Source organism: Stegodyphus dumicola, chromosome 3 (genome assembly GCF_044657685.1).
Source record: "Stegodyphus dumicola isolate Sdum_Otavi_A_Nest chromosome 3, ASM4465768v1".
Taxonomy (NCBI): Eukaryota; Metazoa; Arthropoda; class Arachnida; order Araneae; family Eresidae; genus Stegodyphus; species Stegodyphus dumicola.
The window spans coordinates 71,774,214-71,793,886 of NC_140770.1; the positions used below are offsets into that span (position 1 = coordinate 71,774,214).

General features: G+C 31.4%; 1 protein-coding gene across 2 annotated transcripts in view; it reads left to right on the top strand.

Moving 5' to 3' along the window:
• LOC118183534 (uncharacterized) overlaps positions 1-9,440 on the top strand; it is a 32,692-nt gene extending 23,252 nt beyond the window's left edge. The window contains exons 1-4 of one of the 2 annotated variants that reach the window (XM_035353122.2): positions 2,281-2,402; positions 6,987-7,127; positions 8,868-8,981; positions 9,309-9,440. In XM_035353122.2, the coding sequence (XP_035209013.1) occupies positions 2,355-2,402; positions 6,987-7,127; positions 8,868-8,981; positions 9,309-9,353 (348 nt within the window). In that variant the 5' untranslated portion in view covers positions 2,281-2,354 and the 3' untranslated portion in view covers positions 9,354-9,440. Of the gene's footprint in view, positions 1-2,280; positions 2,403-6,986; positions 7,128-8,867; positions 8,982-9,308 lie in introns of those variants that run through there. The other variant, XM_085812993.1, reaches the window with a different exon arrangement.
• Positions 9,441-19,673: the final 10,233 nt, after the last annotated feature.

The window sequence follows — 19,673 nt, forward strand, 5'->3', positions numbered from 1 at the left end:
TCGTGATCTAATAAATCACGAATCTCACAAACTTCTTTGCCAATAAAATCCAGTTTGTCTTCCTTACGTAGATTTCTTTGCATTTCAACATGTTCCAAATTCTTTAGCGTAATCCATTCTGTGATCTTGTTAATACCAGAACTCAAAGTTTCAATTAAATCTTTATAAACACGTTTTTCTTTCAAAGTTTTCCATGCATGTATACAATAATATAGACACGGAGTAATTAAAATTTGAAAATAGGCTTTTACATAAAAGTACATTAAAATTCGAAAGGCAAATGTTTTCATACATCTGCAAGACAACTTTCAAATGTAAATAAACTGTCTCCTTGCAAAGCTATCTCTGTTCGAAGTTTCAGATATTCATAAAAACATGAAAACGGTCTGAAAATCCATGTAAATCAATTTATAGGTAAATAAAACCATGTAGAATCATAAAAGTACTTCGAAAGTTATTTTCATAGTACCTAAAGTTCAAAATAACGTTATATTATTATTTGGGGACTCTGGTCAAGGTGTTAAACACGCCTTGTTGAGTTTGCAAATAAATGCAATGAATTATATGGTTTCAAACCCACAATCTATTTAAATCTAGATTTGTAACGTAATTAGAACGCTCTATAAATTAATTGAAAAATACAGAAATCTACAAAATAGTAAGTTAGTAAGACGAAATATTTCCTTGAATAAAAATGCTTTTAAGAATTTTATTACAAAACAAGGATAATGTTTCAGCTAACAACACGAGAACAACCAATGAGAAAACAACAAAAAATACTCTTTTTTTCCTACTATAAGATAAACAGCAGATGTGTTAAATAACTCTGAAAGAAACTTGTTCTTTTAACACAAACATATAGATAGTATGGTGAAACTATGCTTGGCGAAAAAAACTAAATTTAAATGGTTAAAAGAACTAACTTTGTCTTATGAAACAGATGAACAACTGATAAGCTAATTCAAAATAATCGCAATCTAGAAAGTATAGTAGATTTACTATTATTTGTTAGCACTATAAACAAGCAGAGCATATGTTAAAAAGTTTACCTCACAGGGAGCTAGGTATAGCCAAGCTTTAAGAGCCTTGGGTGAAAACTAGAAGTCAAAACTATGACCATGCTCCTTCCAAAAGAAATAATTATAATAATAACTCTCAGACCGAGTATATTAGATCACTGAACACTGGCAATTCCACCCGAGTTCAAGTTTCGGTGAACAGGATGTTTGCATATGTACTTTTGTCGTTTCCACATTAGAACATACGTATAGGCCAGTTTCTCTTATAATTTTTTCCACGAAGCCATTTTTTCCCTTAGGTAGATAGGCCTAATATACGCTTTGCCATATTTAAATAATCTAGTCCGAAAGTACCTTTTTAAACTGTAGCTTCACAATATATTTTCATAGCTTCACAAATTATGTTTTAACTATAACTTCACAATATATTTTTAACTTTTAAACAATATATTTTAAACTTTTAAACAATATATTTTTAACTTTTAAACAATATATTGCGAAGCTATAGATAAAACTATAGCTTCACAATATATTGTTTAAAAGTTAAACTATATCTTCACAATAAAAGCTATAAGCTATAACTTCACAATATATTTTTTAAAATTTAACAAGCTGTTAAAATTTGAATTCGATCAAATCGCGATGATTATTTATAAATTAGTGTGGCTTGGGATACTTACTGTGTTATTTCCTGAAACAAAGGTAGTCATATTTCTTAAAATCAGATGATGCGACTGACAATATTAACAGCTTGTGTATTATATGCAGAGATGGGACAGTTTAAATAGCTTCAGGGTATATATTTAAAATGTACGCAAGGATACTTTATTTATTAAACATTAACTTAAAATAAAGAATAAATAAATTGTTCAGCTAAGAGTTTAAAGAATCTGAAAAGCAGTAAAAATCACCCGCAATTTTCTGCAAGCATAATTGAACTTTTCTGCTTCACATATGTTTCGCTTCACCCACTTCGAACAAGCATATTAGAGGAACATTGGTAATTAACAGATTATATGCAAATGAATTGAACTATACCGCTCATCAAGTAATGTCTGTCATTTTCCTTTGAATACAACAGTTGAATTAGGAGAGTTATTGTATAGCTTCAATAAGCTTTCGAAATGTATTAAATAAAAATTACAATTAACATCTGCTCCAAACATATGTTAATTCATCCGATGCCTTGTGTTTGACACATGAATGACACTAGAAATTATGATGGGGTAAATGGAAAAGGTCATTAAGTTAGTATAAATACTTGAAGTGTTCACCAACTAGAAACAGTTCACTCTGAAGACAAGTATCTTACCTTCAGGCTTTTGTTACATCAACATGTCGTCTTCTCTACTATTCGTAGCTCTGGTTTGCTTCGCATCATGCGTAAGTAACTTCTATTTCCCAATTTCTTTCCACATTAAACTTTAAAAAAATTCTAATGAAACATGTGAGGATTTATGACTAGCAAAATGTAAGTGAACATTTGCGACTTTTACCAGCTCATCTTTCAATATATAAGCTAAACATACTCGGATACTGATATTAGACCAAGAAAGAATAACATTCGATTAGTTTATTAGCGATAGATACCATACCATTTTTAACTAGCGATAGATACAATTTTACAATATAAATACCATTGCAATGCAACTCAAATTAGATTTATAGGCAATATTAATCGCGTCTGTGATATCCTTGATTCACACGTTCCTCCTGGGTGGTGCTAACTGAGTAACAACTATAGCTAAGGCGACTCAGAAAGAGAGGAACACTTGAGCCACAAGACAGCAAACCACTTCCTCCAGATGCACTTGAAAAGCATATTTTTGAGAAATTAATAGATACTCTTAAACCTGACCAGGCAGCAAAACCAACAGGCAAATCCTGGGGTAACATTCAAGACACTTGGAAAACGTTTTCTCAAAAACCCGTAAAGAGGCTGTGGCAAACTTCAGACTGCTTACAGACTACAGTTGCATGGCACATCATCTTAATAAAATTGGCATCCTTCCATCTAGTATATGCCGAATTTGTTATTCGGGTATCATAAATGCAGAATATCTTCTTATATGCCCAGAACTAGAACTAGCAAAGAGTCTCAGAAACGTGGTGAGATAAGCAAACTATACTGTAATGCCAAAACTTATATGAACTCCTTGTTAAGACTACATCTGTTATGTTTCTTGTTTAAATTTTTAACTTTTTACTTTTGTTCCCATGTTCATTCCCTTTTTTATTCATTGTTGTTGGCTGTTTGATGTGTTTGGATTTATCCTTTCTATCAACAGATTTATAGCATTTTACATTAATATTACGATAGATACTATTTTACAATACACTACAAATACATTTTGCAATTTTACGATAGTAACCATTTTACATTTAGCGATAGATACCATTTTACAAAGCAAAATACAATGAAGCAAAAATTCTTATGTATAATTTCTTGATTTCATTACAAAATAGCCTAAACTGAGAAGCAGTAAATGTTAAACTAAGTATGATGCTTACTATAAAATTTAGAAATTGACATAACTATGATTATTTAAGTAATTAACTAAGTAAATTATCTGGTGTTTTTAATCTATACGCAGATCAAGCACTAGTTCTAGATGCAGTGATCAAATCGTCAAAAATTATCACATTATCCCTTTGTATAGTCTTCCAGTGTAAGAGGTTATCGCGACCAGCGAGTGATTGGAGAATTCAGTATTCGAGTATCAGAGAAGGTACAGCTGAATTTTCTTTTTTTCTGCTTCGAGAAAAATATCTAAGAATTTTTACAGTGATGTAAACAGCAGAATAACCGCTATACTTACCAGGGTAGCCCAGTCATCCCTTAGGAAAGAATGTATCGGAATGTAAAAAACTACAGCATTTCCCCGTGCATTTAGTTGTAAAGTAGTAATTGGTAAGTATAGTTGGTAAGTGAACATTCGTGGTTCAATTCTTGGAGAGTGCATAAATGGTTTTCATATTTCCTGCTCGTCTTTGTACAATATGTTACGAATATTATTTCTCATTCGATATCAGGGAACTGGAGTGAGTTTTTCTAGTGAAGAGTACATATTTCCTTAGTTGACAAGTGTTGGTTCTTACAGTAAACTCAAAGGGACACTTAAAGTAGTTAATGCAATGAATAAGACTTTGCCAAAAGAGCACAGTCATTCTCTTAATTAATTTATTTATTTATCAGTCTTACATAATTTATATTGTCATTACATCTGCATATTCAATGAGAGATGTCATAGTAAATTAAATATTTAAAAATACCAGAGTTTTAAATTAAATCAACCAGTCATTATTTTAGTCAAATCCAATATTTAAAATTTTCTATGTTTATTTAGAGGATCGGAAATTTTTAAAAATGTGTTTTACGCTTGGAAGTTCAGTACCGGTACACAACTTTGATGATATGAATTATGAGTAATGACTGATTACTCATAATTCATTATTATGAATTATGAGTAATGACTGATGAATGAGTAATGGACTAAAAATGAAAAGCATTTTAAATCAAAAAAAATTGCAAACAGCTGGCAGTTTAGCTATTAATACACAGATATTGCGTTCTCCAAAAGATAAGTTTCAGGTCCCCTTCTTTTATTATAATCAAAGATACAACTTAACTTTCACTAAACGGATTAGCTCAATAGTTAAATTATCATAATAATAAGTTTTCATTTTTGTACAATTTACATGAAATTAACAGAGCTTCATAGCGGTGCTCCACAGATTACGCCACTTTATGCAAGGTATCTGTTTGAAAAAAAAATCCATAAAGATTCCTTAGCATCCTTATAAAACCAGCATCCTTATAAAAGAGATTTTTTATTCATTCCAACAGCTGCCGACTTGCATGAAGGTGCCAGATCCTTGATGATGGTGTGCCATCTTGAAGGCGACCTATTAATAATACTGAACTACTTAATAAAAATCTCATCAGAACTACGAAAGATACATATTGATACATATATCTATGAAGAAATATCAAAGTCTAAAAATTGACTTACGTTTGATTTCCAACACACCAACTGAAAAATCCCCAAAATATTTTTAAATTTATTTGCGAAAAGGAATTATTTTTCCCTAATTTAATTATAGCATTAACATCACGAAATATTCTTGTATTTGGTACATACTTAGTAGCATATGATACATAAAATAAATCAGATACTTTTTTAAATTATTCATGATTTTTCAAACACCAAAGGATAAAAATTAGCGTTATAGCGTATAAATTAAGATTTTAGTTTATTACATCCAAGCGTATTTTGTTCCTCAAGGCGATATCTACTTTCTCTCCTAACGACACAGAGTTAAGTCTGGCTCAGACGAAGCTAATTAAAGTCTTTGCTATTCAAGGTTCGAGATCTAAAACTTTCTTACGTATTTTTTAGTACTGTTCTCGATGCAATGCTTGTACAAGGAACTGGTGAATTTTTGTTTCCCAGTTTCAGTGATCTGAAAGCCAGAAACGAAAATAGTGTTGAAATAGAACATTTTTATCTCCAGCGTGTCAGACTGTTGCCGTTCGGTAAAATGTAAGACTAAGGATCTTGAATAGCAAAGACTTAAATTAGCTTCGTCTGAGGCAGACTTAAATTACTTTGTCTTTAAACTTTAATCACAAATTCGGCTATTTAAAAGCAATGTGTTGCCACTGCCTTAAATGGAATACTTATAATTTCCATTCACCAGTGTGTTGCCATTTTGTAAAGAGTAAGATTTTTAACTTTTAAATTTAGTCTTTCTGTTACTGAGTTGCAAATCAAAGGATTGAAAAGCAATAAATGCAATTTTTAGACGTAGTTGTCTACTTTTTTATCTGATTGATTTAATTAAAAATGCATTAATATCATGAGATGTCTAATTATAAATATTATATATATATATATGAAATATGACTCTTACTGGGCTCATTAAAATCATTGTATACTTGTTCTTTTTTATGATAACTCTTTCAGGCGGCTGGCTGCTGAGCGATTAGTTTTCAAAGATTTAATGTAGAAAATAAAGAAAAAGAATAGCGTACTATCCTAACATTCTATCGGGAAATATAAAATATGCATTTAAAAAATACTTTGTATCTTTGCTATTGAATTTTTTATTTTTGAATTTTATGTGACATAAGTGCGAAGAAAACGCTACCTAATAATAAAGCTTAAAGGAAAATAAAAAAGGGTTTATCAACAGGTATGAGTCTAAGAGCAGATTTGTAAACTTCGATGCTCATCGAGAGCATTAAAAACCTTAACAAATCTTCTGGTGCCAGATTAAAAATTAAATGATTTAGTTTTCTTTCTTTCTTTTTCTATATTTTTAACTCAAAAGGGCTGTTAGTCTCCGATCACGATGTTTTCTTGATTCATGCACTGTAAACGGGTTATTTAATTTTTGAGTCTTTGCCTTTCAGCGAAATGTATTATCTTTCAGTTGAACTCATACTTGTTTCTATACCAGACTGCTGAGCAAAAATTCTGTGGATAAAATTAAATGCTTTTCTTCTGTCCTTACCAAAACAATTTAAAGGTTTTAGAATAATTGTTAAAAATCGAAAAATAAATGACAACGATTTCCTTGCGAACTATAGTCATAAGTCTTACAAATAAGAAATTCAGAGATTTTAACTTTAGCATTTTTCGGTTTGAAGCATAGTTTTCAGCTCAACGATCCGCTGAAATGTAAATTCAAATCTTAAAAATCTTGCTGATAATGTTTCTGTCACTTTCAGGGCTAATAGTATGTTAAGCTTTTAGATAAATAAGGGCCAAAAGTAGTATAAGATAATTAAATTCTTACTTTATTACTACTTTTCCAGAAATGAATAACTAAGTATATTTTCTTGCCTGTGTAACTTTAATATAAATCAATTTCCCTCAGAAAGTTCGCCATGAAAGCATCATTCTTATAGCATATAATCACCGAGTATATCTCCTTAACAAACAGCCGTACTTTTTTCCCCAGGTGGTGGTTTATACTCAAGATGGCGGCCAAGGAGGTCAAGGCGGTGGCATGTCTCGACCTTCGTGGATTATGCCGAATGAGCAAGAGAAGAAAATTTGTGAAGATAATGCAAATGGAAGAACCGTAGTTGAAGCCAAAAAGGTAACTAAAAGTTAATATATATATATATTGTACGTTGGGAAATAAAGCGATATAACTTAAACCTGGTATCTTCCCCAAAATGTGACAAAATGATTTTCAATTCTTTACATTGTAAATTTCAGTAATAATAAATTCTTAACTTTCCTTTTTAATCAAAACGCGCAATGAACATTACACGCAGTAATATTTAAATGTAATAAATGAGAAAATTTAAACAAAGGAAAAAATTTAAAATCCAAAGTACATTGAAACCTAACGAGATAAAGAATTTTTAACATTATAGTTAGTTACTCCAAATAACCGTGAATCAAATTTTAATTTATCTCGGCTTTACTCATAGTTTCACAAGAGAATTTTAACTATAGATGCATCAGGTGAAAAAAAAATTAATTTCACATATCTCATTTAAATGACTATATATTTCCGTATTCCAATGGAATCTTAATGGCCACCATTAATATTCTCGATAAACACTACAAACGCGTTTATACTTTAAGCGTATATTAAACAAAATTTTATTTCAATTGAATAGTAATGGAAAATCAATATTTTAATTGAAATCTAAAATTACTTTAGCCCGCGAACTATCTAAACTTTAAGATGAATTATCAATTACTCAATCTGCATGATATAGACACCTCATTAAAGTAAACTGTAAATTATGTAGTTGAAATTACGTAGTTAAAAATAATTATTTTAAGAATATACTAGCCTGATTCAAATGTAAAGATAGCTAACTTTCTTCCATTTTTCTCTATTTAGGAATACTTCTGTGCAATAAAATGAGATTATAAGGGTAAATATTTGCTGTGATCATCTTTTCAAAATTCTTTCACCTGATCTTTTATGTCTTCTGCGCAAAGGACTTTGTGCAGAAGCATTTGCAGAAATTTCCATTCAGTAAATTTAAAATGTATTTTAAATATTCTCTTCAGTATGAGTAATAGTTAAAGACAAATAAATATCAATTAAAAACTGCAAAACTATTCTTATATTCTTCCTTTAGAAGAAATTTTGAAATTAATGTTGCCACCTTATAATTTCTTTCAGTTTATTATAATATTTAATAAAAACATACGGTTAAAAAAATCTGAAAGGTTTCAGATCTTAAATTTCGTCCAAAGGGGCGTTTTTTTAACATTTTGTGTGTTACCTTTATTTATTAAATATCATGTTCTTTGCATTTAAACCATAAAATTCAGTTCAGTAGCAATGTCGCAATATATATTTTTTTTTTTTTAAATGAACATATCTTTAGAATTTTCGATACACAGTTCCGCTTCTGCTGGAGATAAAAAAGTTTTTTCCTTCCGCCGTAGAGTGTTGTCATTGCTCACTTTTAAATCGTTGTGTTTGTTACTCAAAAGTTCTATAAAGTTTTACAAAAGAGTAAATCGATAAGGAAACAAATTCCAAATTTCAAATTTGGTTTTCCACATGTCCATATTCGTAGGAGGATTACGTCATTCAAACTTCGATGTCTCTAGGTACCGTTGTTTTGTCACAATGCGAGAAATATACGTACATTTACGCAGATTTTTCATTATTTAATTTCTTCAAATATAATGCAGGACTCTAACATTTGGTGGCAACAGTTTGAAAAGTGAAACGGACATTTATTGTGATTCAACGCAAAGCAAAACGAAAACAATAGTCCTTTAGAGACAAAGTTCCTTTGGACTAAAAATTATCAGAGAAGAAAGTATAGCTAATTTTTAAGATAATTTTTCCCAATTTCAGGATCGGCCTCTATCTTGTCACGTGTTGTGCTACTATGACGATGGGTCTGATGAGATGTACAACTCACCAGACAGGCAACTTTGCTGTGATGTAGGTGGTGTCATGCCAACAGGAGTGAGTATCCTTATTATTTTCTTTTACTTTTCTAGTATCAACATAATTTTACATTATACAAACCAATCTTTCCTACCTTACGCAAGCTAATCTTTCTGAAAAATTTAAATCATGGAAGTTTTATTTTTTTACTCATATATTTTCATTTTAATTCATAATCTACTCCTAATGAATTACTTTAGCTTTGCAAACTATCTGCATATTAACAAATTAGTAGAAGTATAAAGTGAAACTCGTGCTGCTTTATAAATCTCATGTGCAAATAATTTGTAATAAGCACAAATGCATGTATAAATTAATAAAAGAATTATTTTTATCTATTTTTAGTTCTGCAAAAATGGAAAATGCCCAATCGGAGGAATGTTTGGTTGAATCTGTCGAATAGAAAACGTTTTACAACTTACAATTCCTACACAATGAATGTATCAGTGAATGAAATAAAATTGCAGTAGCCTCTGTTTTATGTTTATATTTCTTTTTTCTCAGTTTGTGGTGTACGGTAAATTTAACATTTAAAAAATATATGAAACAAAATCTGCTGTAGACACCACATGACTTCCTTATATGGCCTATTAAATTATATACAATTTATTTAATTTTATTTCCTCGACTTTCATTAGAAATGTTTTTCAATCATTAATTCAGTTCTCACTTCGCCGCAAGCCAAAAATACACAAAACTTCAAAACATCTTCATTAAAAATTGAAAAATACAGAAAAACATTAAACACAATGCGGCTGAAACAAAATTTTTGCAATTAAAATTATTGTTTCTACGCAAAAACAAGCAGTTTAGCCAGCGGACAAGAAGGCAGATTTTTTTGGTGCACAAAACTGAAAGTTTATATTTGATCCCACCTGGCAAAAAAATTTTGAAGTTGCATAAATTGACTTAAATCACTATTCTGTTAAGTTTCAATTGTAAATAAATGCCTGCTCCGTTAGGCTTAGTCGCAATTAAGCGACTTTTAAATTGAGGATAATTCTACAGCTATAGAACCAAGATTAACTAAGGCATAAAAGCCTTAACCGGAACATAAGAACAATATAACTGAATCACTTTTAAAGCAAATAATGCACAATTTACCAACATAAAAATCAATTTACCAAGAATAAAAAAGTGAGCTCAACGTGCCGGTAGCAGAGTGGGTATAACTCGTTTTTGAGTTATGCGAGATATATACATACGTACGTACGTACCGACGTCACGAAAAATATCTCTTCTGAATGCCTTTTAAATCCATTTTTTAATCCGTTTTGGGAAACAGAGACCTTCATTCTGTCCGCTCATACAGATATCACGCAAAAACATCGTTCCGATGGATTCGAGAGCGCTCAAAATGGATATTTTCTTTGAAATTTGATACCCAAAATTTTTTACGATTACAACACTTCCTTTACTTTGGCAGTAAATATTAGATGCAAAGCCTTACGCATAATTTCTGGCGTTAAATGCAGGATTTCAGACCAAACCTTCTCTCTCATTTGGGAATTTCAATTATTTTTAAATTTTTTTATGGGCTAAGCAAATTTTTAGAATTTCTTTTATGTGGTAGTTTGCATGAATATTATAATTTCTATTAGTTTACGTCTCTGTTACTTCTATTGTGAAACTGATTTAACTAGCTGCTTCAAAGTTGAAAAGCATTCAGAGTTAGGTTGTTATTAATAATTTAATCTCTATTAGTTTTATCAAAATTCCTTACATATTTATAAGGTTTATTCATCGAGATGACACACCATTGCCCGAATAGTTAAAGATCGCTAACTATTGCAGCTCGTCTCGGGTTCGAACCCAGAAAGTAAGCTGCATTGTAAGTTTTGGTGAAGTTACAATGCAGTTACTAACCCAGCTGCATTGTAAATTTTCGTGAGTTTCCTCATACGCAACGTGAATATGAGCTATTTAGCTTAGGAATTCTTCAAGGAAAGTGTTTTTTTTTTTTTTTTTTAATATGTGATTACGGCAAAGCCTCAAGGTCCATCTGCTTAAGCAGAAGGATATCTTTGGAGTGAACTTTCTAAGGAAAACTGGCTCGTATACACGTTACACATGGAAAAAACCACGAAAACGCCCACGTAGCCAGCCCGTTCGCGGGATTCGAACCTCGGACCGAATTTAGATCAAACTTCGGATTTACAGCTTTCCTGTAAAATAAAATAAATGGCAAACTAAGTTTTGCATAATATTAAAGCTCAGAGTAGCATCTTTCACTTATATTCATGATTTTTTTATATTTCAGATATTTCTTTCAACGCATGCAATAAAGTTTTCTGCAGCTTATAAGAATATTTCCAATTAAAATGGTTTGGTGAAAATGCAGCTCTACTATATGCAAATATGTAGAAAATGAATAATAATATCCACAGATTAATTACTTTATTTAGAATAATATATCACTGATAAATAATGTAACATTTTAATGGAATTTAAACTATGCATCGACCACCAAAATATTATTCGAATTTTCAAACATTTCACAATAATAACATCTGTATACACTGGTTATAAACTTGAAGAGTAAATAAAATAGTTATTCTTAATAGCGTGAACTGGCAGCTCAAATTATGTTTGTTACATCTTTTTCCGTTTAAATCCTACGTTAAAATATTTTAAAAGAGTAACCTACATCTTTGTAAAGCTTAATACCAAATCAAAAACCAGTTCAATTTTTCTTTATCTTCGTTTATGTATTTTGGCCACGTATATTACTTTAGGGATATTTGAGATAGGGTTAATAAATGTCTTAAAGTTTTTGCACTCCTTAATTGCAAAACGAAAGAGAGAAATTTTTGGCATAAAGTGTACAATTACTACTGAATTTTACGGAACCCTTTAATATTCAGTGCGAGATAATATCCTTAACCTCCTGTATTTAGCACTTTGAGCTTTACACATCTTATCTTATCTACTACTAATCCCGATTCACAATACTTCTTTACTAGTTGGTAGATAATGTCCTTCATAGGCGCCGGAGTATTTTTACAAGAAGATTTCGGCATACCAACATTAGGATTTCTTACGGAAAAGTTTACTGAACAACTTTTTTCTGCTCAAAGGTTATCCCTCAACTAATTGACATTCAGTGGCTCTCTAGAAAGCATGAGTAGCAATTTTGCTATCAAAACTTCCATAAAAGCATGTATGAGCATTCTATAGCTAAAGTTTATAACTGTGAAAGTCGTCATGGTGGACAAGAAATTATGTTTGATTGCTTTCACAAACATTTTCTTCAGCCGAAAAAATAATTGTCAAGCACTGGATGTTTGCCAAATGTATGAGATTTTGCGACATACACGTGAAATAAGGTAGCATATGTTATAGTTTGTATGCTGATAATTAGCAGTACATTTTAAATAAAACATGAGGTTTAATAAGAGCTTTGCTTTGTCTACGAACTCAAAACAAAATAAAATCAGGCTAAACCAGGGAGTTTAACTCCAATTAAAAGAAACTAAATTCTCTTAAGCATTTTGAACCGAAACAAAATGCTTCTCTAATTAAAGATCTTCTCTGAGATTTGCTGTTCAGTCCCCTGAAACTGAAGTCCTAAACTGAAGGTCGTTAACTGATAGGAGACCTTGACTCTTTTAGAGAATTCTTGACAATTAAATGGCTTCATTTGCTTCGTTCTAAAGATGCTTAGAAATATAATGTAATTCGATTGCTGAAGATTACACTCTATAAATATGAACTTATTGAGAAAATCAAATGCAAATGAATGTGATCATGAAATCAAGATCACATTAAAAAAATTTATAAAGAAGTAAGTAAATAAAATCCGGAATTCAGTAAAAATTCAGAAACACTGAAGATTCATTAGTTTTTTTTTTCGTGTGTGCGTGTGTGTGTGTGTGTGTGCTTTGTTTCGAAACAGGAGACGTAAAAATTATGCCATGCCCTAGCCGGGACTCGAACCCTGGACTTCTCAAATATGCGTCTAATATATTTAAAATTACACCACAAAGGCGTGCAGAAAGGAGTGAGAATATGCCTTATAACATTTTATTCCTTTGCAACTGTATAAATTTTGAATCAAATGCCAATTCTAGAATCTCTGTTTTATTGAACACTGGGAAAAGTCTTCAGCCCTTTGAGTCAAGAATTATCTATTTATATTTTTTTGACTAATTTAAGAATCCCACAGTTCTTTCTTAGCTTCTAAATAGTGACCACAGATATTACGAAGACATTTTGTCCACTGAGTATATTCATTTCATTGAATGAACTGAATAAATATTTAAAACTTTCTCTTACTTTTCTGCAACAAGATTTTATTTTATGAGTCGACTTTTAGAGCTTTTTTCCCTTGATGCATCACTTTCAGAGTGCTTGAGCTTCAAAGCTATGTCCATAAATAGTTAATGCATTCAACGTTGCTTAGAATCGAAAATCTATTTTAGGAGTAGTTAGTTTAATGAGTTCTTTACATAGCTGATCGTAAAACAGATGTTAAACCACTTTAAGCTGATGGTGAATAGTTATCAAGTTTTAATACTTTACTCGTTGAAGTGTGCTTCTAAATCCCTTTTAATTTTGATTTATTTGACATCAACACTTGAGCTTTTCGAATTTAAGTAGAAAACCCTAAATATATAAAGCACGTGGTGTGGCCGCCATTTTGTGATTGTAGAAGTTTCGGTGAGTACATTTTTGCAATTTTCAAGTTATGTTTATGTTTTGTACATTTGGATATTGTGCTTTGCTTGTCTGATTTCATGCATTTTGCTTACAAACGTTTTGTTTTCTATTCATTTCAGTGAGGGATTTTTCTGTGTTTTGTGTGTACTTTATTATTGCTCAGTTAATTTAGTTTGATTTTTGCATTGTTTATCATGCCTTCATCCGTTAATCGTTTCACTAAATTACGCCTGAAACGGCAAAAATTCCTGAATCATCTTGACTTTTTACTTAAATGTAAATGTAAAAAATTGATCCCCAATTTTATTCAAATCAAATCTAATCAAAAACCTTCGAGTCGCGTTTCAAGAATTCTGTTAAATTGCAAGCTTGCCTTACTTCGGTCCGTGATAAGGGATACACGTCAACAATTGTCCAAAATTGAACATGAACTCTATAAGCTTCATCTGGAACTCGCTAAATCATATCCAAAATTCACTGCCCTTGAACAAAAGTCTTGGTCTAGAACGTAGAATGCAGTTAACCGTCATAAAAACACCCTTGCAGTTAAATTCGAAAAACTTCTTTTACAGTCTTCCAGTTCAAGTAGTTCAAAAAATCTTCCCATTGTAAACATCAAGACAATAGTTAATATTTCTAATGTTAGTCTTTCAGAAGAACAAGAGAGAATTCTAAAATATAATTTTAACTTCTCACAAACCTGTAAACCCTCGATTCCAAAGATTTTGGCTCCTATCGAAAAAGCTTTCAAGTTCAGTAAAGTTTCAGATTCACAGAAAGAAATGATTAGGCATCTTATCGCTCATAATGTGAAATTCAATAATAAACCTTTGAAACCAAATCTAACTGCGAGAGAAAGAGCTACAATGCGCGAAATTCATTCTAACCCGGATATTATCATTTCAAAGGCCGACAAAGGCGGCCAGATAGTCGTCATGGATAAGAACACTTACATCGATGGTGTCACTAAACTCTTAAACGAAGGACCATATAATCCGATCCCTAAAGATCCTTCACCTTCGGACTTATCCAAAATAAAAACTGCGATCAAATCTTCGCAAATCATTTCAAGCAACTTAAAACATTCGCTTATCCCATCTGTTGCGAATTGTGCCAGATTATATGCTCTTCCCAAAATTCATAAAAGTGGTATTCCTTTCCGCCCTATTGTATCAAATTTAGGTACTGCCTCGTATCCTTTAGCTAAATATTTAGTTTCTAGATTTTCCACTCTATTAGACAATAAGATTTACACCATAAAAAATTCAATAGAGTTTGTAAAAAAGGTTAAAAACATTTCTCCTAGTAATGGTTTACTCATGGTTTCTTTTGATGTAAAATCATTATTCACCAATGTCCCAGTGGAGGGTGCATTAAGATGTCTAGAAACCAGACTTCGCGAATTTCATTTCTCTTGCATCGAAATTGATGAGCTAATTTCTCTCACTCAACTCTGTTTGAAACAAACACATTTTGTATTCCAAAATAAATATTACAAGCAAACTGAGGGATTAGCCATGGGAAGTCCCCTCAGTCCCATCCTGGCTGATATCTACATGCATTATTATGAATCAAAATTGTTTGAAACTTTAAACTTCCCGGCATGGTTCCGCTACGTAGACGATACTTTTACCCTGTTTGAAGGTAATAAAGATGATTTAAATAAAGTTCTTTCAACAATGAATTCTATTGATCCTGCTATTCAGTTCACTTTTGAACTTGAGACTTGCAATTCTCTTCCGTTTCTCGACATTCTGGTCACACGTAACACATCCAACTTCAGTACTACAGTTTACCGTAAACCTTCATCGGTTTGCCTTCCACCACACTTTAAATCATGTCATCCGACTAAACAAAAGTTAGCTTCATTTTATTCCTATGTTTTCCGTGCTCTTCAAGTTTGCTCCTCCAAATTAGCCCTTGATGAAGAACTAAATTATTTAAAAGCAATAGCTATTGACAGGGGCTTTTCACCCAACATTATTAATCAAGCAGTTTAAAAATTCTCATCTGAACACACTAAAAGCCACACTCTTATTTTAGGAGATTATAAAAATCCTGTTGTCATTCCCTTCTTTCCATCAATTAGCTATAAAGTTGCACATATTTTGCAGAAATTTAACTTTCGGGTTGTTTATTCTCCCATTAATAAAATTCCAACTTCTATACTCAAGGACCCCATTCCGGATATGAATTCCTGGGGTATTTATAGGATTCCTTGCCAGTGTGGTTTAATTTACATTGGCCAAACTAAGAGAGCATTAAAATTTCGCGTCAAAGAACATGAGGCATATGTTAGAAAAAAGGAAACACAGAAGTCTTCTGTTGCTCAACATTGTTGGTCCGAAAATCACACTTTCAATTTTTCTGCTGCCAAAATTATTCAAAAAACATCTTCCATTGGAGAACTGGATTTTCTAAAGGCATTTCACATTCATAAAAATCTTTCTGTTCTAGTTAACGATCCTAATTCCAATCCAAATTTGCCTTCGGCTTTGAGAAATTATGTTTTAGTTCTGGTTTCGCCAACAGATGGCGCCACTTGCTTATTCTTGTCCAGGCTTTCTTATCTTATCTAATCATTATTTCCTATCTTGTTCATTTGCGGTTTTGCAGCTGAAGATGATGGTTCGGTAAAACCATCGAAACTAGTCCTGTGAAAATTTTGTAGGTATAACGCTGATTTTTGTTGTTTGACTTCTGAATTAATATAAAGCAGCATTAGGTATATCTAACTTATAATGATTTTTAGCAGTGCGTGGCTCATTAATTCTTTTCATATTAACACTTTAGAGATAATTAAAAAATTATTGGTAAGACACATTTAAAAAGCGCTTAACATAAACCATAAACCATGTAGCTTTGCTCTAAATTTGCAGGGACTATTTGCTACGATGACAATTGGTGGATAGTAATTACGTGTCGAGAAATTGCTATACTATATATTATTTTATACGAACCAGAATGTAATACTACACATAGCAGTGCCCAAACTTGCAGCTGCAACATCTTCCTTCATAATGTAATATTTTTGAAGCAAGAACTGTCTTACAAAAATTGATGCCTATGAGATAAATAAAATCTTTCGTACTTCTTACAGGAGACGACATTCTTATCGTAATATTAAAATCACTTGAAAAATATGAATTAAATTTTGTTACAAAGGTACTTTTACAATAAAGTTCTGAAAAAAATCTTTATTCTGTTACATTACAGTAGTAAAGTTTGCCGTTTAATGTTAGTTTTCTGACTAGGGTTTTATAAAAGGATGATTTTAGGCAGTAAATTTTGAAAAACCGATTTTGAAGCGCAAAAGAAGAAAACGTGAAACATACATAACCGTAAACTTTATTGAGAAGAATAAAAATGTTTCTTGTCGGTATTTTTCCTGTTTTCTGTTCACGAAGAGCAGTGAAACGTTATCTAATGCATTGAAAAATGTTACGCTTACAAAAACTGATACCACCCCCCACAACATGTTTTCTGCTATAAAAGAAGTACAATAACAAGTCTTCCAAACATTTTGTTTTGTTTGCTCAAGTTTATAGTACTTGAGAAATACAAATTAAAAAAACAAAATATTAGTTGCACTTATTCAACAAGATTTTATTATAGTTCTATTTTTAACAAAAGGTCCAAGGGAGGAAAAAATTTTAATCTATGCTGGAATCAAACCGGTGGTTTAATCTTTATGTCCATTGAATTGCCGTCCATGGTTCTAGCTCTTCAGCAAGGCATCTATCCCTTTAAAAGATAAAACTTCTGGTGAAGGATCAATATCACACAATCAGATTAACCACAATGGTTCCAGTTAGTTTAGAGATATTTTATAGGACGCGTAGTTAGAGTTTCAGTTAACTATTTCAAATTGTTAAAACTATAAATTACTCATCGAAGTATATCTGAGCTACTATGAGTTTTTCCACAGGAATAGTATCCTGAAAAAGTTTGATAGACATATTCGTTGAAGCTACTATTGCAAGCAGCAATGTTATCTCGATCCGCACCAGGAAGCAAATCCTGGAAACGAAGTCATCCCACTCAGTTACTGAACTTCCATTACTTTATGAGTGAAATTGTTGCCTTTTTATCAGTAACAAACTTCGAAAGTGGTTTATTACTGCTAAACAACTTGACTACTTTGACTGACATCTTACGATTCCCAATCAGCCAGATTCCAGTTTCAAAACTTTCGACTGCAATCTGGAGAGAAAAATCTTGTGATGTGATTTTAAATACCTTCAAGATTCTGTTCGTTAAAATTAAAATCGCGGTGTTAAATATTACAAAGTTATGCATGCAGAAAGATCTGTATTAATCCACTCAGTTCTTTTGCACATTAGTCCTGTTATAGCGAAATACAATGCTATAACCTTGATGATTGCTTTCATAAGACCATCGCGGCTCAGATGTACTTATTTGTGGCCTATCTTTCAATTTCAGTAACAAACTTGAATTTAATTTACATCTTTCCTGAATGCCACATTTGCTCAAACTCGCTCATTCCAGATAATTATGTAGGTGTAACTAGCAAGCAGTTTTGAACAAAGATAGGGAAATAGCTCGTAACCGTATGAACGTTTAGATAAATTTTTTGGCAGACACTCAATACGCTTGCCCCTAAACTAAAGCCGCTTCTTAACAAGAAATTACAATGCCATGACAATTTGGCTTTATTGGTAAGTTAAGATTTTGAGGTAACTTTTCGTGGTCGAGTCTCAGCTTATACTCTTGCTTAAAAATATTTAGAAATGTAAATAAAATGACTATTAATGGACATTTTATTTCGTGCTTTGTCAATGTTTATGTTGAATGTTTTACTTTATCCCTCATAAGTAGCCAGGTAAATTTAAGCTAAATGCCAGATATTTATTTTTTGTACGATTTCAACATTTATTTACGTTATCAGTGCTAACTCGCAAAATAGACAAAATATATTTTAAATGACTTTTAAGTAGTAGTTTTGAGTTAAATTTGAGCATTGTACTACACAGACATACCTCCCTTGCAACAGTTGCGTATTCTGTTGAAAAGGAAGAGAAAACGGGAAGTTACAGTTTTGTATTATTGTATTCAGCTTTTTTACCTATTGGTCACTTTACACTATTAAAAAGACATCTAAACTAAGTAAAATATTGCCAATACATTACGATGAAAAAAAAAAAAAAAATTACTGATACAGGAAAGCTTAATGTCTCAGATAAGAAAACATAACACTAAATTCGATAGAAGTAAATGCGGTTTAGTTACGTAAAGAAACACTTTTACACTACTTTATAAATTAAGACCCACTTGAAGTCCTATCATTGCTTATTGCAGTTATTTACATCCAATTAAAATGGAGGATTTCATTATGTAAAATATCTGTGCAATATGCACAAGCTTAAAGTATCAAAGATTCATGACACAGCAATTATTTCTGTGACATTCCTCTAAGGTAAGAGATATTTAAAGAGAGATAACTTTGTAATGATTCAGCTAGAACTCCAGAAATTCGGAAAATTGAGGAAATGTTAATTTAAATTGCTTACTTATTTTACTGTTTAGGCTGGTAAATTTAAGCTAAATACCAGATACCTTAGTTCTACACTAATATATTAATTTGATGTTACGAACTTATCAGAGGAGCTCACTTCTTCATAAAAGTGTAGAAATGTATGAAAGTTTGTACGTATGATTCCCTTCGTGGCTTATAATATGTTATCTGAGCCCAGAAAATCGTACTACTTCTCACTCCTATTTAATATTTTAGACTCAATCTATGAATTTTTAACTGAAATTATTAAGAAAGTTCTGAAAAGAACTGCAGCTTATTTAAGTTCACATTGCGGTATTTTGTTACGTATTTTGTTATTAATTTTCGAATATTCTTTCTTCACTAAGATTCCTAAGAAATTACAATTATTAATCTCTTGTTAATGGTGTATTGCTTATAAAATATTATTACGAATTTTGTACATACGTGAATAATTTTAGGGAAATTATATGCGGAATTTAAATATTGTTTGTATAATGTAACATGAAATGCTTGAAAAGACAAAGCTCTGCCGG